This window comes from Stenella coeruleoalba (genome assembly GCF_951394435.1).
Source record: "Stenella coeruleoalba genome assembly, chromosome: 18".
In the NCBI taxonomy this organism is placed as follows: Eukaryota; Metazoa; Chordata; class Mammalia; order Artiodactyla; family Delphinidae; genus Stenella; species Stenella coeruleoalba.
Genome location: NC_137164.1, coordinates 77,827,972 through 77,855,146, shown reverse-complemented (window position 1 = coordinate 77,855,146; position 27,175 = coordinate 77,827,972). Strand labels below are relative to the sequence as shown.

The 27,175-nt window shown below is 56.1% G+C and overlaps 1 protein-coding gene across 2 annotated transcripts in view; it reads left to right on the top strand.

Annotated features, from left to right (window-relative positions):
- Window positions 1–27,175, top strand: part of RASA3 (RAS p21 protein activator 3) — an 88,647-nt gene that overhangs the window by 36,308 nt on the left and 25,164 nt on the right. For both annotated transcript variants that reach the window (XM_079903422.1, XM_079903423.1), the window contains exons 3-5: window positions 11,700–11,803; window positions 20,707–20,801; window positions 26,457–26,533. In XM_079903422.1, coding sequence (XP_079759548.1) covers window positions 11,700–11,803; window positions 20,707–20,801; window positions 26,457–26,533 — 276 coding nt within the window. The remainder of the gene's footprint in view (window positions 1–11,699; window positions 11,804–20,706; window positions 20,802–26,456; window positions 26,534–27,175) is intronic.

Here is a 27,175-nt window from a genome sequence, read left to right as displayed (position 1 = left end):
CGGTGACGGGCTCATGGTCCCTAAATGCCCGTAATGACCGGGGCAGAGCGGGAAGGACAGAGCGCGTAGACTTATTAGTCGGCTGAGAGGTGGGTGAGGACTTTCTAAGTCGAGATGAGCTGGGCAGTGTATAGTGCAACGAAAGAGTACAAAGCAAGGATTTCAGAGCATAAATACTTGGGGAGCTTTTTTTAACCATCTTCCTTTTTCTGAAGAGGCTCAAGACGGGGGTGGAGGTAACTGTTCACAGAGATCAGAGACCTAGAAAGCATTGTTGCTAGACTTGAGGAACAGAGGGGTCAGGTGAGAGAGGCTAGCATTGAAGCCTTAAGACTGAGAGGTTTTCAACCTAAGAAACACGTCCGTGCCCCTCACCCCCAGCTTGTGTAGGAACCGTTCGGAGAGCCTGTTAAGGCCCGGGTGTCGCCCCAGGCGGGTAGGGTAGGGCGGTGATTTGCATTTCCCACCAGCTCCAGGCCTGCTGGCCCCGGACCCCGCCCTGGGGTAGGAAGTGGTGGCACCTGTGGTCACAGTATGTCTCCGGGAGAGGGAGTGGGTAGGTGAGGGGGGCCTCTGCTGCCCTGGCAGGCGGGCGGGGACGGTGGTGTGAGCCTGGGGGAAGCACAGCAAAGCCGGTGGAGTCCCAACCAGAGTAAGTGGTTCTGGAGCCCGTGCTGACAGTGGGCCACCCTCGGGCTTAGAACTGTGGGCTGTATGGGTCCATCCAAAGAGCTGTCTTGGGCTTGAGAACATTTTTAGCAGATGAATCATATCCTTGCATAGTGCTGCTTCTAAGTGGGAACAAACAGCACGTTCTGGTGACTTAATGAATTTAACTTTTAGAAACTGTTAAGATCTCCTGCCCCCGAAACATGCAGACACTTCCCTTCTCCGTGTGCCCCGTTGTCGCCCAGACCGGCAGGGCTGCTCCTGAGGCCCTGTGTTACTTGAATGCGCCCTCCGGATTCTCTGAAGTAATTTGTTGAAGGAGAACGAGAAGACTGAGGAGTTTGTCAGGAGTCGCGTGTGGCTTTGGCGCTGATGTTGAAGGTGCTACCGTCGCCCTCAGGGCCATTTCCTTGAGCTCCCCAGGAGAAGAGTCCACGTTAGAGGGTCTCTGCAGAGCTGGGCTCCCCGCAGACCTGCCGGGTGAGGGTCTCTGGGAAGGGAATTTGGGAACCTCTGCTTTAGTTGAGGCCGAGAAATAGGGACCATTCCTGAAAATATTTCTTACACGTTTAGAGGTAGAAATCATAGTTTCTGGTTTTGATGGCATAAGAAAATGAGCTTTTGGAGCAGAAAAGGGAGGCTGAGAGCGAAATAAAAAGAGTGGTGTAGTAATACTGTCTCTTCTGGGAAGTCGGCTACCTGTGATGCAGCCGGAATCGGGCAGCCCCCAAACACTGTCACCAGGAGCCAGTTAGCTCTAGTGAGTATGCCGAGGTGATTCTCCCAACTCGTCAGAGCGCCTAACCCTTCACAGACCATTCCTGCTTTCCTCAGACAGTTTTAATAAGCTTAGTTTTTGAAAGGTTAATTTATTCATTAGCTCAATTAATATTTATTGAGTGCTTATCTAATATGCCAGGTAAGTCAGGGAGCGCTGTAAGCAGAAAGTTAAAGCTGACAGCAAATAAAGAGACAAACCTACATGAAATAATTCCAAGAGGTTAAAAAAATATGAGACAAGAAACAAATGGGACCTAATTAAACCTAAAAGCTTTGCACAGCAAAGGAAACCGTAAACAAAGTGAAAAGACAACCTACGGAATGGGGGAAAGTATTTATAAATGATACTACTGACAAGGGATTAATTTCCAAAATATACAAACAGCTCATACAGCTTAATAACAAAAACTCAAACAACCCAATAAAAAAATGGGCAGAAAACCTAAATAGACATTTCTCCAAAGAAGACGTACAAATGGCCAACAAACACATGAAAAGATGTTCAACATCGCTAATTATTAGAGAAATGCAAATCCAAACCTCACTGTAATGAGGTACCACCTTACACAGGTCAGAATGGCCATCATTAAAAAGTCTACAAATAATAAATGCTGGAGCGGGTGTGGAGAAAATGGAACCCTCCTACGTGATTGGTGGGAATGTAAACTGGTGCAGCCACTATGGAGAACAGTATGGAGCTTCCTTAAAAAACTAAAAACAGAGCTACCATATGATCCACTAGTCCCATTCCTGGGTGTATATCCAGAGAAAACCATAATTTGTAAAGATGCATGCACGCCAGTGCTCACAGCAGCACTATTGACAATAGCCAAGACATGGAAGCAACCTAGATGTCCATCACCAGGTGAATGGATAAAGAAGATGTGGTACATATAAATATAATGGAATATTACTCAGCCATAAAAAAGATGAAATAGTGCCATTTGCAGCAACACAGATGGACCTAGAGATGATCAGACTAAATGAAGTAAGTCAGACAGAGAAGGACAAATATACGATATCGCTTATATGTGGAATCTAAAAAAATGATATGAATGAACTTATTTACAAAACAGAAACAGACTCAGACATAGAAAACAAACACAGTTACCAAAGGGCATAGCAGGGGAGGGGAGAGGGATAAATTAGGAGTTTGGGATTAACCATACACAATACTATATATAAAATAGATAAACAGCAAAGCCCTACTGTATAGCACAGGGAACTATATTCAATATCTTGCAAGAACCTATAATGGAAAAAAAGAACATATATATATATTCTGAATATATATTCCTGGATCACTTTGCTGTACACCTGAAACTAATACACATTGTAAATTAACTATACTTTAATTTTAAAAATGATTTAAAAATATGGGTGTATGTGACCATTTAGTATTGAGGCAAAACCCCTATTTATACTGGTGAGGGGCAAGCTGGTAGCCCCAGACCTTGACTCTGCAGTGTAAGGGCAAAAGCAAATAACCTGCTGCATAAAAGAAGTTAGCGAGGAAATTGTGCCTCCACTTGGTGCTGAGTACTTGAAATCACAGGCTGGCTCTTGGAGTGTGTAGCCTGAATCCGCACCACATCTGTGGTTCAGAAACCACAATCCACACACATACGTTAATGCAGTCTTGGGTTGGTAGTTTGTACCTCCTGCTGAGGCAGTGACAGGGCAGTCGAAAGCAAATCCACTCCTCTCCTTCAATCTAGGTCTCAGGATTCTCCAGTATAACGTTTCAGGGAGCTTGAGCTCAGAGGAGAAAATGCACAGAGAACACAGAAATAAAGCGTCATGTGCATTTTCCAAGAGAAACAACAGACAGCAGAATCAGGCCTGCAGTGTTTGCAGAATGTCAGCTAACAAAGTTTAGTGAACTTAAAAGTAATGAGACAAGATTGAAAACATGAGCAGGATAAGGAACGATGAAGAATGCCTGCACCAATTTGAAAAAGAATCTAACAGAATTTCTAAAAGTGCAGATCACAAGAATTTAGATGAAAAACTCAGTGAATGAACTAAATAGTTGATTAGACATAGCTGAAAGGAAAATTGGTAAAGTAGAAGGTACATTTGAAATATACCCCAGAGGGACTTCCCTGGTGGTCCAGTGGTTAAGACTTTGCCTTCCAATGCAGGAGGTGCAGGTTCAATCCCTGGTCAGGGAGTTAAGATCCCACATGCCTCGTGGCCATAAAACCAAAACATAAAACAGAAGCAATATTGTAACAAATTCAATAAAGATTTTAAAAATGGTCCACATCAAAAAAAATCTTAAAAAAAACCCGAAATCTACCCCAGAGACACAAAGGAATGGAAAGTGTGAGAGAGGTTTAGAGACACAGAAGGTAGAGGGATGTCTGAACACGTCCTGTGGGAATTCCTAAGGCCAGAGACCACGGGTGGAGGTCACAGGAGGTGGTGTCTTAATGCAGCTCAGTTCTTGAGGGGCCGAACCTGGGGGGCAGAGCCCAGTGGCACAAGACCCAGACCCAGATGGCAGCTGCGAGGGTGGAGGGAAGGGGGCATGCCTGGGTGACAAGGAGGGCACTGCGCCCTGGACAGGCCACCGGCACCGGCAGCCGTCAGGGTTCAGTGTTGCCCGCACAGAGCAGCTGCACGCCTTGCTGTGTTATGGCCCTAACTCCCGCATCGTCCTCCAGGCTCAGCATCGCCTGTGAGGGTTGACCATCTGTTTGGCAACGTTGCTGTAGGAAACAAAGAGCCTACGTCTGATCTCTGGACCTGAGGGAGCCGGCAGGACCTGGTGCCCTGTCTGGGGCTCGTAGCCAGAGGGGCCTCGGTGGCCACAGAGGGTCAGTGCCACCCAGCGTGGTCTGTCCTCCCTCAGGCTGGAGTGCAGATGGAGCGTGAGGGTGAGAGGGAGGACACACACCCCCTTCCCTCCTTTCTCCAGGGGAAGGGGGTCCAGGAATCGGGCTGCGGCCTGGCTCTGTGGGTGTCCCCACGCCCTGGGTCTGCAGAACGCCGCTCACCCGTGAGCAGGTGTCACCGTCCCTGCCTTCCTTTCCTGCATGTCTGGTGTGGGACAGTGGGCACTGAGAGGGGACTGCTGTTGCAAATTTACTGGGGGAACCCCCCTGGTCAGACCCTTCGGGGAGAAGGAGGCTTTTCCGGACCGTCTCTCCTGCAGGACGGTGATTCGGGGAAAGTTCTGTCCTCCTGAGAACGGTATCTTCCTGATGGTGCAAGTGGACGGTGTTCACATTTAACTTTTTACAGCTATAATTTTTAATCATTTAAATGGCAAGTCATCATTTCTTTACCATTTATTTAAACAGAAAGGCTCTATGAAACTGTGTTGTCAGGGTCCGGACGGGTTAGCTGCCTGCCTGGGGCCACAGTGCATCTGTGGAGGGCATCCTGGGGTCCCCGGGAGGGCAAAGCGGAGCTGAAGGCTGCCTGTGGAGAAAGCCACCGTCCTATCCAGTAAAGGGAGCACGTTCGTGCTACAGTTAAAAAAAGGAACTCTTAGGAGCTGGGTTGGCCCAATCGTTTGCAGGCGTATCCCATGAAGTGCTAGTTTTTCATTTCCTTTTGTCCATGTAAGTGATTATTTTGAGGATGACATTGCCCGCCTCTCCCCTCGACAGGCAGGAAGCGGCTCCTACTCTGACCCTCACTTTCCCCCAGGGCAGCTCTGTTGAGGCTGTGCTGAGCCTCCTGCCTGGACGCCCGCCCCCCCATATCCAGCCCAGAAGCCCCTCCCTCCCGCCCCCGTGGGCCTCTGGACCAGACGGCCCTGACCCCGCGACTGTGCCTCCTTGCCTCCCGCAGAGTTTGGTTGTGTCTGTCAAGCGATAAAGGCAAGTTAGAAAGTTGTGTTCACAGTAAGATTCCTTTTTGTTTAAAAAACTGGCATAGCTCTAAAAATGGTCTGGCACGTGAGGACTTAAACGCCAATGTGGTTATTTTTTCTGGGTAGTGGGATTATGGGCAGTATTTTTGTTCTTTTGTTGGTAGGTTTTTTGTTTGTTTGTTTTTGTATTTTACGTAACATTAGAAGTTAGTAAAATAACCGCTTTCTAGAGCACAGTGAGGAAGGAGCTAGCTCATCACCACGCTTATCGATTTGCGTGTCATTACAGAATCTCTAATCCCGTCATTCTCGCCAAGAATTCTCCCGAATGAAAGGCTGTTCCCCTGCGGGTGGGCGCGAGCTTCCGGTTTGGAATCAGAAGGAGCCTGTGGGTCAGTGACTTGAGAGGGTCTCTCTGTTCCTCCGAGAGATGCAAATTGCTCAGAAAATAGAGCTTTGTGTGGTGGCCTCCGCGGTCTTCGTCTCCGGGAGGGAGAAGTTGTTTGGGGTTAGGGTGTGACAGCACAAGAGGGAGTCTGTGGTTTGGGACGAAAGACGTCATTTTCTCAGATGTTCTTAATGAAAACCAAGTTGTTGACTAGAAAACACCAACTTTGAGATTATGAGACTGTACAGATAGCATCATCTCTCCTTATGTTTCTTTTCTCTCTAATTTCTCAAGTTAAAGCTTAAAAAGGAAGTCTTTTTGACATAAATGCAGGTCTCAGGCCCAGACGTTCCACACCACCCTTCGCCCCAACGGTCCTGGGGAGCTCCAGGCGGGGACCCTTACCTCCGGTCCTGGGGAGCTCCAGGTGGGGACCCTTCCACCCCACCGGTCCTGGGGAGCTCCAGGCGGGGACCCTTCCACTCCCCCGGTCATGGGGAGCTCCAGTCCGGGGAACCCTTCCCCTCAGTCCTGGGGCACTCCAGGCGGGACCCTTCCACCCCCCCAGTCCTGGGGAGCTCCAGGTGGGGACCCTTCCACCCCCCTGGTCCTGGGGAGCTCCAGGCGGGGACCCTTCCCCCCCGGTCCTGGGGAGCTCCAGGCGGGGACCCTTCCCCCCGGTTCTGGGGAGCTCCAGGCGGGGACCCTTCCCCCCGGTCCTGGGGAGCTCCAGGCGGGGACCCTTCCCCTCGGTTCTGGGGAGCTCCAGGTGGGGACCCTTCCCCCCCCCGGTCCTGGGGAGCTCCAGGCGGGGACCCTTCCCCCCGGTCCTGGGGAGCTCCAGGCGGGGACCCTTCCCCCCGGTCCTGGGGAGCTCCAGGTGGGGACCCTTCCCCTCGGTCCTGGGGAGCTCCAGGTGGGGACCCTTCCCCTCGGTCCTGGGGAGCTCCAGGCGGGGACCCTTCCCCCCGGTCCTGGGGAGCTCTCTGGTCCAGGGTGGGCCTTCAGCTCAGAGCATCCCCCCGACGTCGGGCTCCAGTCCTCACTGAGCCCCTGAATCTCAGGATGTGGGGCTTCTCACAGGGCTTCCCAGATGCCCAGCTGACCGCCGTGCCCAGGCCCAGGTAAGGCTGGGACCCTGCAGGGAGAGACCACCCTGCAGGGAGAGACCCTGGGCCCACCCTGTCCACTCTCCCTGAGTAGACAGTCAGTCCCCGTGGAGCTGTGGGCTGGGCAGTTTGGGTGTCAGAATGCTGTGGTTAATGGGTTCCTCTGGGGTCCCCAAAAGCTCCCCAGGCTGCCGGCCCCCTCACGCCTCCAGGCTTCTCCCTGACACCCTCCTTCCCTTGGGGCCTTTCTGAAGGTTCTGCAGTCCGGGGGCTTCAGTTACCTTAAGAAGCGTGGCCAGGCCTTAAAAGGACAGTCTGGGTGTGAGTTTTTGGTGAGGACACGTGATTTCTCTGGGGAGGGTGCAGGGAGGGGAGGGGCTGCAGGTGGGAGTCCCGTGTGGGGTGCACCCCATGTGAGCAGATGGGGAAACTGAGTCTGGAAGAAGTGAGGAACCCGCCAAGGCCACGTGGCCGTCCGCCTTGGGCTGCTTAGGCCAGGACAACGGGCTGCAGGTCACCCATGAGGCCGGGCTCCGGCACAGACACCCGGCTGTGCTTCTGGAAGAGCGTGTGGCTGGCCCTGTAGGCGGGCGCCCCGGGTGCCCTCGTGTCCTGTGATCCAGCCTTGTCCTGCGGGCCAAGACTGGCCCAGGTGGGGTCCAGGTGGGGTGCCTCTTCCCCAGCAGTTGGAGGAAACTGTGATCTGACCTCCAAGGCTCCTTCCCCGGGAGGGTCAGCTGCATCCCTCCGTCCACATCTGCATGAAGCTGGGGGCAGGCCCTCATTTCTCCATCCGTCCTTCACGTGGACGGAGCGCCTTTCTCTCCTGGGAGCCGCCCCTCCCCGTGTTCAGGCCGTGACCCACGGCTTGGGGGGAGGCTTCAGCTGAGCACCCGGCCTCCCAGTGAGATGCAGTAGCTTATCGGAGCCTCAGAGACAGGCTCTCGGGTGCCGAGGGCCGCGCTGCTTTAAAATCACCATTTAGAGGAAGTGAGGGAGAAAGCAGACGGGGCTCCTCCTGCTTCTGGGCGCCATGGGTGGTTGGCGCCTGGGGCGCGGGCCCTGCCGGTGCCGGGTCCCGCGAGCGCCAGCCGCGCGGGGTGCAGGCTGCAGGGTCCCCTCCCTTCCCGACTCCTCTGCGGGCGTCTGAACGCAGCATTCGGTCTCGTGAATTTCAACCCAGGTTAGTGACTGGTTTAACCACCTGCACGCTTATTAGCCGAACGCAGAGCTGTTCAGAGCCGGCCGGCACCCTTTTCGGAGAACGGGCCCTGCCTGCCTGGCTTCCAGCTCTCTCTGGGCCTCGGCGTGGGCCCCCGGTCCCCGCTTCTGGGCACCCGGGCTCCGCCAGGGCTGCCCTGTGGCGCATCCGGGGCTTGCGAGGAGGCTCCCCTCTGTCCCCGTGGCTCCCGCGCTCCCCTCCCCCAGATGCTGGGAAACGGATGCTGGTGTTTGCAACATAGGACACAGCACACAGCGCGAAACCGGGGAGAACCTCGCGTCTGGCGGCGGCGGGGGCAGGGCAGTGCCAGCCGGGCTCTGGGGGGCCGGGGAAGGACTCTGCGGTCCTGCGGGGGGCGCCCTGCCGGGACCTCTCCGCTGCACATCTGGGCTCGCGGAGCCAGAGGCCAACAGCTTCCTGTCGGAGGCTTTTTCTCTTTTCCCAATTCTGTGAAACTGCATTTAAACTTCTCCCTGTAATTAGCGAGGAAAGCGCTCTGGCCGGCCTCAGACGCCAGAGGCCGCGTTTTAATTCCCTTGTCAGATAGTGGTAGTTAAGGCCGTCCAGTCCTTTGGGTGGCATTTTCCCTTTCCCTGGACAAGCCTGCAACCGTGCAGGGCATGAGTCCTGCCTCTGCTGCTGCTGAGCTGTGTGCAGAGATGCCCAGGCAGAGGCGCCAGCTGGGGGAGCTGGGGTTGTGCAGCCCCTCTCAGTGCCCCAGAAAGGAGAGTCTGTGTTGCAGGCATGTGGGGGGACCTCACCCCACTCCCCACCACCCACAGCTTCCTTTTCTTTTGGAAATATGCTTCCAACTCTGCCCCCTTGAAGAAACACTGCAGGCTTTCCCATCGACCAAGAAGGGGGTGGCCTGGCCACATGCGGGCACCAGGGGGCACGCCTGTCCCACCCCCGGATGTCTGCCCTGCTCCCTCACGCCCCTGTGGGCCCTGCTGATGCCAGCCCCGACCTGAGAGATGCCACGATTGGGCTGAGGAGGCCTTTGTGCAGGGACCCCCTGGGCTTCTGGTGGGGACAGCCGGGTCGCCTGCCTGTCCCTGTTCGTGGACGACAAACATATTCCTTGTCTGTTGGGCGTCAGGTACTTGTCTTTTACTTTGCAACATAAATTTAAAAGTTCTCAGTGGATTAGTATCCTGAACTTGAAAAGAATGTGAAAAGATGGTCATTTGACAGAAAATGAGCCAGACATTTCAGCACAAAACGAAACAAAAAGTGCGTACACACACACACATGACAGACATTCAGCCTCACCAATAATGTAAACTTTTCAAATGAAAGCAGTAGTTTTGGTCACCAGCTTAGCAGAGTTTGTAAACATTGATGGAGACCTTCCTGGAAGGTCCGTGGTCCCAGAGCCCAGGATGGAGGACGCCCTCCCACCAAGCAGGCCACCTCGGGGACTGTCCTGAGGACACCAGGGCTAGGGACGCTCCCGGTGGTGGACGTGGGGGAGGACTTGCTGTCCGCGTGTTGGAAGGTGTGAGTCCTGCGGTTGTGGTCACTCAGACCTCAGGTGCCGTTTGGCCTTTATTTACTTGGGAAGTGGTCCATGGCCTCATGTTAAAGGAAGAAGCCGACTGTGTATCAGGTTGAAGAATGTAGTCCCACTTTTATTTAAAAACATGTCTTTATTTTTATTCTATATCCATGTATCTTTAGAGAAAAAAACCTTAAGCATGATATACCCTAGGATGTTAATTCTGTTACTCACGTGCTGACATCTTTATGTATTTTTTAAATTTTGGGGTTTTGAAAAATAGCTTCGCTGAGATATAATTCACATAGCATATAATTTACCCATTTAAGATGTGCAGTTCTGTGGTTTTTATTATATTCAGAGTTGTGTGGCCATCACCACAGTCACTGTTAGAACATTTTCATCTCCCTAAAGAGAAAGCCATTCCCTTCCCCTGCTCCCCAGCCCCTGGCCACCAGGAATCCACTTTGTCTCCACAGATGAGCCAGTTCTGGTCATTTCACGTACAGGGAACGGCACCCTGTGTGGCCACTTGCGTTGGCTTCTCTCGTTGAGCCTCAGCGTCAGAGCTGAAGGCGCCAGTGGGTCAGGGGCTCCGTTCGGTGTGTCCGTCCTCTGTTGATGGACGCTTGGGTTGTTTCTGCTGTAACCTTGCACGTACCGGTTTTTGTGTGGATGTGTTTTCATTGCTCCCGGACATACCCCTGGGGGTGGGCTGTTGGGCTATAATGGTTACTCCGGGTTTACCGTTTTGGAAGAGCGATGGCCCCGTTTTACATTCCTACGAGCAGCTCAGTTTCTGCACGTCCTCACCTGGGAAAGTGCATTCTGGGTGCACTTGTCCCGGGCCCTGTCCCGGGGCTCCTGTGCCTCCAGGGGCCGGGGGTGAGATTTGTGTCCCCCATGTGTAACCGGCTGGTGTCACAGCTCTGTGTCAGGAGGTGGCAGGTGTGGGACTGAAGGTGCTACCCTGTGAGCCACCCATGAAGAGGGTCCTCTGAGTGGGGCCTGGGCAGTGTGTTTTCTAGAAACCTCTCCAGGTGATCCTGATTTGCAGCCGAGAGTGGGGACAGTCCCCCGAGATAAAGCCGGGATGGGGGCCAGGCCGTGGGCAGGGACACTGGAGTCAGGACTCGCGTGTGTGGCCGTCTCGGGGGCAGCCCTGGAAACACCTGCCGTACGCGTGCGCCTTCTCGCGAGGCCTCGGCCGCAGCTCTGACTCCTGGGGGACGTGCCTTCTGGGCTCTGGCCCCCAGGACATGGCGGGGGGAGAGCAGCTGCCTTCTCTGCACGCCTGGACCTCAGGCCAGCGCGGTCCCTCTTCCTGCTCTGGATCTGAGCTGGTCAGTAAAACAAGCGATACCTGTTGGGTGCTTCTGACGGCAGCACCACAGGTGGGCTCGTCCCCCTCCCGAGGGGAGGCTCTGAGGCAGCTCCTGCGTACAGGTCCTTCCGTGTCTGTCACCTGCCATCGCCTCCCTCCGCCCCCCCCCCCCGCCTCCCTCGGCCCGCCGGGACCACCAGCTCCCAATTTCGTGTCCCCCACGTGAGGTCACAGGTGCATGCCTGAGGCAGGCGCTTGGAAGCCGGCCCCCCCCAGGACTGACCCCCCCTCAGGACTGATGACCCCCCCAGGACTGACCCCCCAGGACTGACCCCCCCTAAAGAATGATCCCCACAGGACTGATTCCCCACAGGACGGATCGCCCCCAGGACTGACCCCCCCTCAGGACTGATGACCCCCCAGGACTGACCCCCCTCAGGACTGATCACCCCCCCAGGACTGACCCCCCCTCAGGACTGATCCCCCCCCCAGGACTGACCACCCCACAGGACTGATCCCCACCCCAGGACTGAGTCCCCCCTCAGGACTGATTCCCCCCAGGACTGACCCCCCAGGACTGAACCACCCTCAGGACTGATCAGCCCCCAGGGACTGACCCCCGCCTCAGGTCTGATTCCCCACAGGACTGATCCCCGCCCCAGGACGGATCCCCCCAGGACCGATCCCCCCAGGACCGATCCCCCCTCAGGACCGATCCCCTCAGGACTGATCCCCCCAGGACCGATCCCCCCAGGACCGATCCCCCAGGACTGATCCCCCCAGGACGGATCCCCCTAGGACGGATCCCCCCAGGACTGATTGCCCCCAGGGCAGGGGACGCCGCCTCGTAGAATCTAACGGTGCCCCTTCTGTCTGTGTCCAGCCCCTTCTACGGAGAGGACTTCTACTGCGAGATTCCGCGGAGTTTCCGTCACCTGTCCTTTTACATTTTCGATAGAGACGTTTTCCGGAGGGATTCAATCATAGGTAGGTACCGACCGACCAGGGTTTTCTTCATTTTCTCCGCCTCTTCTGAGCGGGGCTCATTCTGGCAGAACTCCCGGGCACGCCGTCTGAGCCGGTGAGCCACACCAGCATCTCGCCTGCCCTTGCTGGCCGTTCCGGAGCTGCCCTGTCACTGTGTTCTGGGGCGACACACCACGAGCTCACGCGGGGACACGGGGACACGCGGCAAAGGCAAACCATCCTTCAAGGCAAGAGTGGCGTCCCCCCAAACGACTCCCGAAGCCTTCTCCAACCATCCCACCACCCCAGACCTTGCCCATCCCTGAACCCAGCACCCATGTATGGGGGACTGGGATGGTATTGGGGTGCTCAGAGGTATTGGGGTGCACTCATAAGTATTAGGGGCTCTCAGAGGCACTGGGATGCTGTCAGAGGTACTGGGGGTCTCAGGTATTGAGGGTCCCAGAGGCACCAGCGTCCTGGAGAGAGTGAGACCCACCTTGAACGTGGAGCCCAGAGCCGCCCGTTTGGTGGGCGCCTCTGTCCCGGGAAACCTATCAGCTCCCCGTGGCACCAGAATTAGACCCGAGCTGCCCAACGTGGGCTCAGCTGTGGCCATGGGACCCCAGCTGATCGTCGCTGGCCCGGCTGCTCCTGGCAGGAGGCGTCTCGGTGCTTTGCTCCTGGACAGAGCAGTTGAATCTGGCGGGCCCGTGACACTGCAGTCTCCCGCCCGCTCCTGGGGCGTCTGACCAGCTCCACGCACTGCCCATACGTGACTGGTCAGGGGTGTTTGCGCCCAGGCCAGCAGCCCTCAAAAAAAAAAAAGTCTGGGGCTTCCCTGGTGGCGCAGTGGTTGAGAGTCCACCTGCCGATGCAGGGGACGCAAGTTCGTGCCCCGGTCCAGGAGGATCCCACGTGCCGCGGAGCGGCTGGGCCCGTGAGCCATGGCCGCTGAGCCTGCGCGTCCGGAGCCTGTGCTCCGCAACGGGAGAGGCCACAGCAGAGAGGCCCACGTACCGCCAGAAAAAAAAGAAAGAAAAAAAAAGTCTGAAGGCAGCTCTGGAGCTGAGGTCCTTTGAAGAAGCATCTGGCAGTGTTTCCAGCACATGGATCAGAGCTTCCCACACTGTCAAAATGCAGATGCTGGGTATTGGGTCTGGGGCAGGGCCCAGGGTCTGCATTTCCAACAAATAGCGTTCTTGGAGACTGCTGTGTTTTACGTAGAAATCACCAGTTTGTTCAGGAAGCACATGGCCTAGATGACACAGCAACTCAGGTAATTCACACTTGACTTCATTTAAGATGGAGCCGTGATGGGGCCCCTCCGCAGCCCTTTACCTCGGAAGCGAGGATGTTCGCGTTTGCGGGACCACGTCTGTGCCGGGCCTGTGGGCCTGCCCGCTTTGCCCTCAGGATGGCGCCCGAACCTTAGCTTGGCGTCCCGCTCCGGGCATTCCTCCTCCAGCCCAGACATAGGCTCTGGCCCTCCCGGCCCCTCTCCCGGTGCCTCGCAGCCTGACGCCCACCTCAGGCCCTTCTCCGATGCCCTCGTGGCTGCCACTGTCGGCCGAGACCCTGGTCAGCTGGAGGCTGCCCCTCGGTGTGTGTTATTCTCACCGTCGCCTGTGGGAGCATTTCTTTTGTGTCCACTGGCCCGTACTTCCTGTGGCCTGGGGCTGTCGGAGCAGGGCCCGGGGATGTCTCCGTCTAGCGCCTGCTGGGCGCACCAAGGTTTGTTCAAGGAGGAAAGGAGGGGGGCAGAGTGGTGGGTCGGAAGTTTACACGTTACTTGATGGAGCTCACCTGGGCGACAGGTGCGACCCACAGGGAGATGCAGTACCACCAGGGCAGTTGGCTCAGATTATACCAGAATGAAGAGGAGTTTGACTAATCCCTGGAGCTACACGGGAGCTTCTTTGAGTGGTAATCCTAAGGAAAAAGAAATTTTAAAATATCTGCCCATTTGAATCAAAGAACCTGATCTAGCTGGTTTGGGGTTATTTCCGCTCATAAAGACCAAAGAAGATGTTTATCGATCATTCTGTTTAAGGCGCCTGCTGTTTTTAAAGAGAACCAGCGGAACCAGCAGAACCATGGTTTAGCAATTCCTGGTGACTTTAAAATGGGGATGTGTCAGGGTGCAACCAGATTTAGATGTTTCCAACATTGTTCTCACAGCCGTAAAAATAAGAGGCTGTCTGGATCTCCAAGGATAATTTGAAGTTATGACTAGCAATTATGTTGTTACCAGGATGAGAAACCAAGTTCTAGGGTATAAATTTATGTCGCGGAAACGAGTGTAGTGTCACCGGCTTCTCACGTCTGCCATGTGATCTGACGGCGCCGCGCCAGGTTCTCCGGTGCAGCAGCGCGTGGGCCCCCCCCGGGCCGAGTCCAGGGGTGGGGTTTGTCCCAGGGAGGGTGTGGCGGTGCAGTGCGGGTGTGGTCGAGGCAGTGCTGGCTCAGGGCCACCGGCTCCACTTCCAGTGCGGGGCGTGGGCTGCTGGGGCTCTGGGGGCCCAGCCAGGCCTCCCCCTCTGCCCCACTCCGGCTGTGGGCCTGTCATCCCAGCATCTCCCCGCTTGGTCCGTCCAGCCCCGCTGGCAGGGGCTTCCTGCAGGTTCTCTATTGAAGGGTGGGGGTGTGAAGTGAGACCGTGGTGCTTTTGTTGATAAGCCAGGGTCATCGAGGTGTAATTTGCACAGTGCGCCCACTGCCCACTGCGGGGGCTCGTCATTCGACGGAGGTGGGGTTGTGTCCTGCTTTTAGTGATCGTGAGCAAAGCTGCCGTAAGCATTCTTGCCTAGGTCTCTGTGTTGGCAAATGTGTTCATTTCTCTTAGAAAATACCTAAGAGTGAGATTGCTGGGGCGTACTGTAGGTTTTAAAGGACGGCAGAATTTGCCATCCCAAATAGGCCGCTGTGGCATAACGATTTGTTTGAGCTGCAGGCAGCTGGGAAGAAGCAGACACAAGGAAATCTCTCTACCCTAGAAGCAGAACATAAATTTGTCCAAATCCGAGACGACCCTAGACCCTTGGCGGCCCAGAGGCTACACCGAGGAACCCACACAACGAGCCTTCCGGGCCATTGGTTCCCACATACATTTGCCTTCCTCGAAACTCAGAGTCCTTTCCTTGGTCTTGTCACTTCTCTGAAAATTGGTGGTGGTTGTTTTAGGTTAAGATGCTACGAGTTCCAGCCACCCACCGCCTTGCGATACTCATCACCGAGTTTCCCCCACGTATATCTGAGATACACATGTTGATAAACTTCTGTTTGTTTTTCTCTTGTTAATCTTTCTTTTGTTACAGTTCTCTTTGTCCAGAGAACCTAAAAGAGTAGAAGGAAAAAGTTTTCCTCCCCTGCAGTGTGTTTACCTTTATTAGAAACTGACAAGCTGCTTTCCTGAGTGCAGCATTTTGAATTCTCTCCGGCACTTGTATCATCAACTTTCATTTTTGATTCATTTTTGCCCTTCTAATATGTGTGCAGTGTTTTATTGTAGCTTCACTGCTTTTTCATGATGAAGAATGATGTTGGGCACCTTTTCATGTGTTTTGTTTACCATCTGTATCTCTTCTTTGGTAAATCATTCAAATCTTCTGCCCTTTTAATTGGATTTTCTTATTGAGTTTTTGAAGTTTTTAAAATATATTCTGGATACAAGTCCTTTATCAGATGTATGTTTTGCAAATATTTTCTTCTAGCTTGTGGCTCGTCTTTTCATTTTCTTATGAGTGTCTTTTGAAGAGCAGAAGTTTTTAATTTTGATGAAGTCCAATTCATCAAACATTGTTTTTTTTTTTTTTTTTTGCGGTACGCGGGCCTCTCCCTGTTGTGGCCTCTCCCGTTGCGGAGCACAGGCTCCGGACGCGCAGGCTCAGCGGCCATGGCTCACGGGCCCAGCCGCTCCGCGGCGTGTGGGATCTTCCCAGACCGGGGCACGAACCCGCGTCCCCTGCATCGGCAGGCAGACTCTCAACCAGTGCGCCACCAGGGAAGCCCCCCATTTTTTTCTTTTATAGTTTGTATTTTTGATGTCATGTCTAAGAAATCTTTGCCTACCACAGGGTTGTGAAGGTTTTCTTCTCTCTTTTCTTCTAGAAAGCTTTTGGTTTTAGCTCTCATGTTGCGATCCATTTCAAGTGAATTTTACATATGACAGGCTTCGTTTTTCTCCTTACAGGTGTCCAGTTGAATTACCTTAGCACCTTCTGAAAGTCAACTGACTTCATATGCATGGGTCTGTCTATGGCTTCTGTGTTCTGTTCCACTGACCTGTATTCCTCTCCTCACACCGACACCAAACTGTCTTAATTCCTGTATCTTCACAGCAAGTCTTAAGTCAGTCGTGTGAGCTCACCAACTTTATTCTTTTCCAAACTTGCTTTGCCATTCTAGGTCCTTTGAATTGTCACTTACGTCTTCAGTCATCTTCTCAGTTTCCAAAATGACTGAGATTACACTGATCTATAGATTAATTTGGGGAGAGTTAGCGTCTTAACGAAACTGAGTCTTCAGACCCTCCAGCGTGGCTTGTCTCTCCACGTACTTGGGTCTTTAATTTCTCTCCTCAGGGTTTTGTGACGTGTTTTCAGCACACACACGTGTGTGTGTGTGTGTGTGTGTGTGTGTGTGTGTGTGTGTGTGTACATACAATTTGTCCCTATATGTTGTGATTTTGATAGAGTAGACAAAGACTTCTGGGCTAGTACACCACAAGCTGAAGGCGTAAAGGCATCATTTTGTGGATGTGCTGTTGGTATCTTTTCAGTTTCAGCTTCCATCGTCATTGCTCGTGTGTACAAATACAATTGATTTTATGTATTGACCTTTGTTCTAAACACACCTACTCTGCCAGCTTTTCTTGTAGCTTTTCCTATAGATTCTGTGAATAAAGACTTGTTTCTTCACTTCAAGTCTCCAGGCCTTGTCTCTCTCTCTTGCCTCTGTGCACTTGCTGGGCACCAGGGTGAACAGGCGCGATGAGAAAGACACCTCTGCCCCCTGCCAGGCCCGGGCAGCGGGGGGCATCCGGCTGTCCCTCCTTAGTCGCCACCCTGCAGGGGTCACCCCTGGCTGCCCACCTTCCCGCACCCTCTGACCTACCGTACCTGGTTCCCCACGTCACATGCTGCCTCTTGAACTACCTGACGTGCTTCTCTCTTCTGAACAGACCCTGGCAGGTACAGCACCCACCAGAGGAAGTAATACCTGGGGCTTTTAGTGGCGGAAAGGCTGCCACACCACCTCTGTCCTCATCAGAGGGTGAGGCCCAGGGGGCATAGTGACCTGATGTCACTCAGATCGATGGGGACAGCTGTGGATTATGACACATCAGGCACGTTTAAGTGGGAATTGTGGTCTGCAGCTCAGGTGCTCCCCAAGACAGCCTGTGCAAACACCTACCTCTCACGTGTAAAGAGTGCATGTTCATGTGTTCTTGATGTGGTCGGTCTCTAGAAGGACAGACTGGCAGCTGGTGACAGAGGTGACCCTGAGGTGGGACCCTAGTAGCAGGGGAGAGAGAAAGTTATTCTTGGCTGTATTTTATATCCTTTCTAATGTTTCAGACTTTGTTCTATGTTCTGGTATTACCCGTTTAAAATTAAGTACTTCCAGAAATAAAGAATAATGATGATGTGTAAGTTGTAGGGGTCATATGAGCATTAAATACGTGTCTCCTCCTATTCCAGCCAAAGCTCATAAAAACATTGTAGTTACTTAAAATTTCAGACTTCAAACGTCACCTCCTATCCAGCTGAACTAATCGTGGAGTCTGCAAGTTTCTTTATCCCTTTTTAGTAGAATATTATTGCCCAATTTAGTTCCAAGAAATGTTTTTTTCTTGTGGCTTTATTCCTGCAAGACTCAAAATTGTATTCCCATCAGGGAAGGGGGTGGAGTTTTGCAGGAGCCAAGCAGAGAGAAAGCCAGGGGCTCTGCCTGGTGACAGGTGGTTGGAGGTGGCGGGGTGCCCCCAAGGCCAGGAGCGGTGGGAGGGGCTGGGCTGGGCCGGCCCGGGCCGGGGTTAGTCCTTGTGACTTGATGCTGGCTGGAGAGAGGCCTGTGTGGCCGGTAGCTCCGGTTCTCTGAATCCCTGTGAGCCCCTCTTTCTGCAGCCTGTGCGCTCTGTCTTCTGTCCTCTGCCCCTGCCCAGCACCTACGGACTCTGCGTGCCGTGGCCTCGGTGCCCTGTGAGGCCTATGGCTGGGTAGGACTTGGCCGCAGACGGGTCTGCGTGGCCAGAGCTGAGCCAGCGAGGTTGATGTGGGCAGCGTGTTGACCCTTGCAGCCAGCTGTGCTGCGCCCACCTTGCAAGTGGACAGAGGGGCTGGCCTTTCCCGAGGCTGTGTGACGGTGGGAGGTGAGCGTGCTGAGGTGCTGCGGGGACAGTGGGCAGGGAGACGGGGCTGCCGCGGGTGATGGTGGGGAGTAAACAGACCCGAGTCCGCCGCGCTCAGCCCGTGGTGCTCGGGCCGGCGTGTCCCTGCTTCATTTCCAGTTTCCCGTCTGTGCCCGGCGGGTGTGCCTGTCGGGTCTGGAGACCAGGCGTGAAGACTGCAGGGCGAGACCCTTCTCTCACCCACCTGGGTTCCCCGGCTGGACCCCTACAAAACTAGACGGAAGATGGGCTAACGAGAGAAGCAGGCATTTCTAACGCCTTTCAAACGCACGTCTCGGGAGGAACCTTGGCGTCGAGTAGCTGGGCGCTGGCGACACGTGGGCCCGCAGTGCATCTTAGCAAAGGGCCAGCACATTCAGAGGAGGCAAGGGGTGCAGGCTCCTGGGGCACCGTGCGCTGGAAGGGACCATGGAGGCTGCCTGGTGGGGTGCGTGCACGGGCCTCTGGGCCGACGCCCCCTCCTCACGTCTGAGCCGCCCTCACCTCTCGCTCACCTCGAGACGCGCCGCGTGTACGTTGGGTGATGGTCTGAGCTCCCCCAGGAGCCAACTGCAGAGTGTCCTTTCCCTTAAGCCTACCAACCAGCAGGTGGCTGGGCCCCAGCAAGGCCTCGTGTGAGCCCCTGGGAGCAGAGTGGAGGCTGCCCTGCGGGCCCCAGGGGAGGCCGGAGAGGAGGTGACGTCACAGGAGGGCCTCGTGGGACGGGGGCGTTTGGGGAGAAGGAGTGGTAGGAGAAGCAGAGGGCAGAGCTGCAGCGACGAGGCCCGAAGCCCATGAGCGGGACGCCTGCCACATCTGTGACCAGCACCCGCCGTCTCGTGCCGGGGTTGCTACAGGGCGACGTGAGGGGAGGGTGCAAGGGGCTGGCGGGCAGCATGTGTGGGCAACCCCAGGATCAGCTGGGGCGTCCGGCCCCGCTGTGAGGCCGCCGGGTGCTTCTCCTCAGAAGCACAAGTCTTTGAAGAAACAGGAAACGGAAAGCAGTCCCTTTGCGGAGAGGACTCTGCGTCCTGGGTGAGGGCAGGGTGGGCCAGCCAGCTCGGGGCTCTGCAGGGTGGCCGCAGGGGCCTGGGGAGCGTCCCAAGCAGCAGATGACGCGGGGTGAGACGGCGCCAGGGGCCCAAAACGTCTCCTTTGGTAACTGGACTGCAATCCCGAGTTAGGCAGTGTGTCCTGGGCTGTACGCCAGGAACACCTGAACTTCAAAAATGTTTACTTTTATGTTGTCCTTTATCGTTCCTATTTCCGTGTGTGATTTACAGTGTACGTAAGACATTGTGTGTGTGTACGTGTGTACTGCATGCATATACACGTGTACGCAGGGTTGCTCGCGTGGGCAAGCACCCGACTCCCCTATCCTGGTGGACAGCGTGGTCCCCGGGCCCGAGGCCACGGGGTGTGGGGACAGGAGGACAGCCAGTGCCCGGCGCCCTCCGTCCTCCCGAGCGGTGGGGTGGGTGCTTGCTGGCCGCCACGTACGTCTTTGGAATAAACAAGGTGAATGAACGATGCATGGCGGTGGTAGATGGATATTTAAATACTGTAAATCTATGTCAGTGATGTACATCACACACGTATGTTTACATGTGTATTTTCGTTGAAATTCTAGCTCCTAAGTACCCAGCCTATGTCAGGAATGTAAAACTATTGCGAGCAGACGTCCTTAAACTTTGGGACCCACAGAAGTTCCCTGGGGACCTCGCGAAAACGAAGATTCCAGGGCCCCACCCCAGAGATTGTTTTCTCACGCAGGATGGGGCCGGGGAACTTGCATTCAGGAAACTCTCCGGCTGTTTTGAGGCAGGTGGCCTGTGATTACACTTTGAGAGACACTGATTCATAGACCCAAGCAGGCGACAGCCCGGCTCATTCCACGGGCCCGACAGGAACACGTGTGCACACATGCTGCGTAAGCTAGATGTGCACGCACACGCATGTGCACACTCTGTGTGAGCCGGCTGTGCGCGTTGCCTGTGAGCTAGACGCGCACGTGAATTCTAAGCCACAGCTCATACGGGCGCACGCGCACTTCCAGGGACTCTGCAGCAAAGCCCTCCCGGCAGACGCCGCCCTGCCTCGCTCTGCAGCTCGGGCATCGGGGCAGGGGCTGGCCGGGACGTGGCTGCCCGGGGCGCCGGCTGCCTCACCCCATCCCACACGCCGCCCTCCGGGCCCTGAGCAGTGCACCTGGCGTAGCCGCGCCCTGATCTGTAGGGTCTGCGCCAGGTGCCCTCATCTCCCGCAGCCTGGGTGGCGGGGAGAGGCTCCCGTCCACGCCCAGGCTGTGGACACCGTGGCAGTGACCTCGGGACGGGCTCTGCTCAGGGTGGACGTGGCACCTCCGAGGTGCAAAGTGGCATCTGTTGCTCTTACTGCGTCATCTCTTTCCCGATGATCTGTTCTGGATTTCCCATCTGGAGTGACTGGCAGAGGTAGTGGAGACTGCTCCCAGCCCTGCTGGGTGGGTGGGTTGGTGCCCTCGTGACTGGTCTCCTCTGCATTGATCTTCCAGGGAAGGTGGCCATCCGGAAGGAAGACCTGCAGAAGTACCACAACCGGGACACGTGGTTCCAGCTGCAGCACGTGGACGCCGACTCCGAGGTGCAGGTGAGGCCTTGCGGAGCCCGTGGGACATGGGGGCCTTGGCGGAGGAGGCCTGATTGTGGCTAGAGACATAGACGCTGGACTCCGGTCTTCAGAGGGAGTGAGGCGTAGCAAGCTGTCCCCTGCATCTGTCTTCCTGGGCTTAGGCATTAGGTTGGTTCCATCGGTTACTGTCGGACTTAGTCGTGCAGCTTAAAAAATGTAACACGCGAAAGAATGCAACGCGTAACTGAAGGTAAAGAGAGAATAGGTGAGAAGACGTAAGGCTGTGGGCCTTGCCCACTGGAGGTGCCCATGTGTGTTCCGGGCTCCCTGCCCTCAGCAAGGCGGGGCTGGAGCTGAAGGGAGTGACCGGAGTGATGACGTCCCCTGGCCTGAGCGTCCCTGGGGCTCGCCCAGCGCCCTGGCGATGTGTTAACTGGAAGTGACCCCTTGACCGGTGCAAGGTGCCCCCACCCCGGGACTGGGGGTTTCTCCCCCAGCTGGCCCGCTCCCCATGCCCAGGGTCCAGGAGACGCCCGTCGGGGGGGCCGCCTGCATCTTCTCTTCTCTGGTGACCCTGGCATGAGTTTCCGGTCAAGCCCGTCCCCGAGCCCGGGCCATGCCTGGAATTCCGGGGCCAGCGCCGAGCCAGGCCTGCTCTGAGCTCAGCAGAGTGTGTGGCTCTGGTGCTCTCTGAGCCTCGGTTTCCTCCCCTGTAAAGCGGGGTTTTGTGAACAGCAGGGTCAAACAGCAGGTGTCGCAGACAAAATCCCCAAGTGGGCACCTCGCGAGGCCTTCCCCGGGCTCCCAGCCCAGCGTCAGCACGCCTCCTCGTGGACCCGGGGCCTTGGCCGGGCTTGGAACTGCACACCGGCGGCTCAGGGTGTCCACTGCCGAGGCCCCTGGTGGCCGCCGGGCCCGATGCTCAAACTGCGACAAAGAGGCAGCCAGAGGGACGCCTTGAGAGGCCCAGCCCGAGGGGCATCGTAAGGGTGCTTCACGCTCAGTTAATTCCGACCGAGGGGCCCACACGTGCTGTGGAAATTGGGGGGCTGCTCAGAACTAGTCACGGAGCCCCAGATCCAGGAGGACGGCGGCCACTGCTGCTCAGGAAATCGCCTCCTTAGGAAGAAGTTTCCGGCCCCCTGTGCCGTGTGTGCTTTACGCCTGGGCCCCGCCTGCCTCCATCGCCGTCGTTCTTGAGAGATTCTGCCTGTGGCCGCGATGAGCCCAGATTTAAGTTCTGTTTTGTTGGCAAGTGTAGCTTTTCCTTTTTCTTGCCTTTAAAAAAAAAAAAAAAACCAACTTTTAATTTTGAAATGGTTACAGAGTCATAGGAAGCCACAGGAAACCCTGCACAGGGAGTGATGGTTAGCAAGCCGTGTGTTCTGCTGTTTACACTCAAAGACTGAAAATAGGAGCAGGGCCACGTCCCTTCCCGGGTCCCGCACAGTGACATCCGCGTAACTGGTACAGGGTCCCCGACTCCATTCAGGTCTCACCAGCCCCGCGTGTGCCTGCATGTCCCCATGGGTGCGTTTCACGCGTGTGGCTGTGTAACCACCACTGTCCAGATCCAGAGCCGCTGGGTCACCGCAGCCTTGGGAACGTGACGCGTGTGTCCACCTGCAGCCTGAGGACGTCCGGGCCATTCCCTGATGGTCCCCGTGACATGGGTCCCGACCCACTGGTGATTCCACGGAAGCGGGACTGGGCGGTGGCGGCCGCTGAGTTCCAGGCACCAGAGGGGACCTGTCAGGTGCCAGGGCAGCAGCCTTTAAAGGGGCAGTTACACACCTGCAGCCACGAAGGTCAGGGGACACATACGGTTTCTCCAGCTATCTGCTCAGCGATTCACAAAGACAGCAGAAAGGGAATGTCACAAAGCCGGGGCCCACGAGAGACCAGCAAGTCATGGCATTGGGGGAAGAGAGGCGTGAAGGGACGTCTGGCTTCCCTCTGGAGCTGATGCTTGTAAAGGCCTCTGCTCAGTCACCTCATTAAAAAGGACCCGTCGCTCTGCTCCTTCCCCGTCCCCGGCCGGGCACCTTCTGGATGAGGCAGTCGGCAGGGACGGCCCTACCCGTGGTCCGCGCCAGGCAGGGTGGCCAGATGCACGCTCACGTCCACGAGGGCCCCTGCCGATCCTCCAAGGACGCCAGCAGCCGCGAGCTCTGCATTGAGCGGCTTCTGTGAAACTTGTTCTTGGAGCACATGTTCCGAAAAGGCAGAGGCAGGGGGGCTGCCCCAGCAGAGCCGCAGCCCCCCAGCCCGTGGCCTCCTCTTGCACCTTTAGCGACAGGGCAGTAACTTTGGCCTCGTAGTGGACGCCCTGGGAACGTCCTCTGTGTGTCTGCCGTCCTGTCTGAGGATCTCCCCAACAGTCAGCGCCTGCAGCCATACACCTGCGAGGACCCGAGTCTTTCTAAGGTTCGGGGGTGTCAGAAGGAGAGGATGGGGTGGCCCGCGCCTCCCCTCGAGGACGTGGCTGCTTCCCTTGGTCGCCCTCGCGTCCCTGCCCCTTCCCGATGCTCTCAGCTCCAGCAGGGCTGCAGGTCCAGCACTCAGTCGCCTGCGCCTGCGTTTGCTCTGCGCGGACCTCCGCCCGGCCTCGCAGGCCCTGTGCAGAATGAGGACGGGGCAGTGATGGCTTGTGTGCTGCTGGGCCCCTGCCTGCAGCCACGGGCCCTGCAGACCAGGGACCGACGCCTTCCTGAGAAAATTGCACAGGAAACACCAGTGCTTTTCTCTCGTAATTAATAAACTTTATTTTTCGAGCAGTTTTATCTCTGCAGAACAGTTGAGGGGAGTGTATGAAGAACCCCGTGTACTCCTCCCCCAACCATTGCTAGCGTCCTGGGTGCATTTGCTATGGCTGACACCTTATATTCGCTGAAGCCCCCGGCTTACAGTGGGGTCCACCTTGGGCTCTGGGCCCCCCTGGCCGACAGGTGGGTGACGTTTCGGATCCCCTGTCGGAACCACTGCTGGTTTTCTGCAGCCAGGAGTGACGGCCCTGCTTTCATTTCTGTTTTTTCTTAGCTAGAACTTTACCAATTTTATTGATCTTTTCAAGAAAGCAGATTTGGTTTGTTTATTTTCTGTATTGATTTCCAGTTTCCATTTTCATTGATTTCTGCTCTAGCTTTTATTATTTCTTTCCTGCTCACTTTGGATTTAATTTGCTCTTCTTTTTCTAGTTTCCTAAGGTTAGAAACTTACATTATTGATTTTTGCCTTTCGTCTTTCCCAATATATGCATTCACTGCTTTAAATTTCCCTCTAAGCATTGCTTTTGCTGCATGTCACAAATTTTGATGTTTTATTTCATTTTCACTTATGAAAAGAAATGAATTCAAAGTATTTTTCAGTTTCTCCTGGAACTTCTTCTGCGGCCTGCTTGTTACTTGGAAGTGTGTTCTGTAACCTCCACGCATTTGGGGGTTTTCTAGCTATCTCTCTGTCACTGAGTTCTAGTTTAATTTCCACTGTGGTCTGAGAGCAGCTGTGATGTAATTTTTATTTTCCTAGACTTGCTGACGTGTTTAAGGCCAGGTCGGTCGATCCCAGTGGATGTTCCGTGAGGGTGGGTGATGCTGTTCAGTCCCAGCTGTTTTTTTAAACAACTTCTTATCCTTACTCTCCTTAAATGAGACTGGGAACGACTATGAAGTCAGCATTCTCAGTGCTCTGTCCTAAGGTTTCTCTTCTCATCTCATACACCAACGTTAATGCGAGAACTCCGGCCAAGTCTCAGCACGTCCTGCCTGGGCTAACTGTTAACGAGCACGATTCAGCTGGACCCCCCTCCGGGGTTCCAGCCCCTATGGGAGGCATGGCCACCTCTGCCCTCAGCCTGCCAGGTGGGCCTGTGACCGCCTCCCTGGGGAGAGGGCTCCCGCTGGGGTCAGAACAAGCGGAGGGGAAGTTGTGTGTGTAGCTGTGCGTCCATGGAAGGTCGCGTGCCCTGCAGAGGCCGAGCCTGGGAAACCACACTTCCTGCCTGCCCTGTGCAGGGTGTGGCCCGCACCACCCCGGGCGTTGGTGTTTGCGGTGGGATTGTTTGTGCAGTGAGGATGGGTGTGAACTTCCGAGCTGCAGATCCTGGGTGGTTCTGCAGGGGTTTCTCTCCGAGATGTGTGTGTTTGTGTTTTATTTACCTCATACCCCCCTCCCCCAAAGCCCCCGAACTGTAACAGCACGAGTCGGCTGACAGCACTGCCCCTCCTGGAGGACGCGCTGCCCCAGGAGAGGAGCGCCAACGGTCACAGCCCGCGCCCGTCCCCCACTGGGGGTGCGTCGGTCTGAGGGGCCGTGGCCCACCGTCGGCCTCAGAGCGGGCGCCCGTGCACCTGGGGTGCGACAAAGGACAGCAGGCTGACCGGGCCACCAGTGACAGCTGAGCTTCCTGCGGGGCTGGTTTCCAGGCCGTCAGTCTTTCTTGTTCGATTGTAAGGACGGCGGTGCCCGCTGGGGGACAGTGCTGAGGGTGGGGTCGCTCAGGATGCGCCACTGGCCTTTGGGGACTTTGTTTCTTCCACCCGCACAGGGAGGCCACCCACCCCCCGCCACTGCCACCCCAGTTACCGGCCTCAAGGATTCGCTGTCGGACCAGCCTGCCGCGTGCGAGGGTTGCGGTGTGCCGTGGACCCTGTGTCCGCGCCTGGCGGGTGAAGGGCGCTCGGGCGGACGCCCCGAGCCGCTGTGGGAAGAGCTGCTGCTCTAGGCGAGTGCGTCCCCGCGAGGGGCGGGACCTGTCCCGGGCCCAGGAGCTGCTGGCCAGGTCTGCACACGCCCCGTGCCGACGGCCCGGAGCGCCGGATGCTCCCGCGTGGGCTCGGGGTCCCGCGCTGCAGTGGGCGACTGTCGGGGCTGAGCGCCCCACACCGACCCCCCAGCTGGTGAGCCGTCCCCACCGCGTCCTGGGCTCTCCTGAGACGTGGCGGCCCTCACAGGCTCTTCCCAGGCTGCAGGGTCCGGGGGTTTCAACTGGAAAGGACCTTAGAGACAATGGATCCAGTTCACCTCCGTGTCTAAGGAAAGTCAGTTTAGTTTAACCGAACGCTCGCTCACGGAAACACGCGCATCATGCATCTTCCTGGTGGACTTTTCGGGAGCTCGTCTCCCCGCTGCTCCTCGTGGCCCTCATGATGCCCTGGCCATGTCCGCCCCGCCCACTCGCCGTCCTCAGCCGGCGCCCTTTGCACAGCCAGACGGGTGGAAGCACAGCCGCAGCTGCTCCATTACCCCAGCTGCTCTGCCCCTCCTCCCAGAGCGCGCGTGAGCGTCCGCTTCCTTCCTAAAGAGCGGGGCTGAGGTTCCTGGCCTCCGACCCTGCCTGTCGCAGACGCAGAAGCACTGAGACGCCTGGGCAGAGCTGCCCACGCCTGCCCGGGGCCTGCGCGCCATGAGTGAACACAGCCCAGAGCAGACAGTCAGGCCCATTTGGGACACTGCTCCCTCCAGTACCTTTTCCTTTTCTTTCTTCTGAAACAGTGCCTGCTGTCAGCGTCGTGCCCGATGGGCTGGAAGCTTCTTTAACTCTCTGGGATCTGAGCCGGGCGGCTGGACACGTGTGGATGCCATGCAGGGTCACGTGTCACCAGCCTGTGATCGGAGCCCAAGAGCTCCCGCCGCTTGTGGCCCCCCGTGACCCCCTGTCATTGTCACTTTCAGGGCAAGGTCCACCTGGCGCTGAGGCTGAGTGAGGTCATCACCGACTCGGGTGTCGTCTGCCACAAGCTAGCCACGCGGTAAGACGCGGGACGGCCGCCACGGCCTGTCTGCCCAGGGCTGTCTAACCCCAGGGCGCGGGGCGGCCCATGCTTTATAAACAAATGACTCAGGAGTCCCAGACTTGGGCATTCCCCAGACGACTGTCTTAACATCCTTGCTCACCCTGGAGGTGACGCGTTTGGCTTTTGCAAATAACCAGTTACTCAGGGCGACGTTTAGGCAAAGAGGTTGGGGTTGTGGAAACGGTGAGATGGGGGCTGAGCTGGGGCCTGACCTCAGACCTCGACCCCGAAATCGGGGCTCCTGCTACCCTGTACGCTTGCTGAGTGTGCACGTGTGAGTGTGTGCAGGCGTGAGTGTGCACGTGTGTGTATGGGATCGGCGTAGACAAATGCCTGGGGTGTGAACATACCTTTTCCAGTGAAATAGGCTCTGGTCGGATGTGATGCAAGCAGCCGTGACCCCCAGATTGTACAGCTGAGCCGTGACCCCCAGGTTGTGCAGCTGGTGAAGTGACGTCTGAGGGAGGAGGGTGCGATGTGCCCATGACCCCTGTTTTCCTGCTGTGCGTTTTGCATCCAGGTGTCAGCGTGTCGGTTTTTCTTTTTCTCCGGGATGTGTAACTGCGGTCGGGGCCGGTCAGCGTGTTGGTTAGCGCC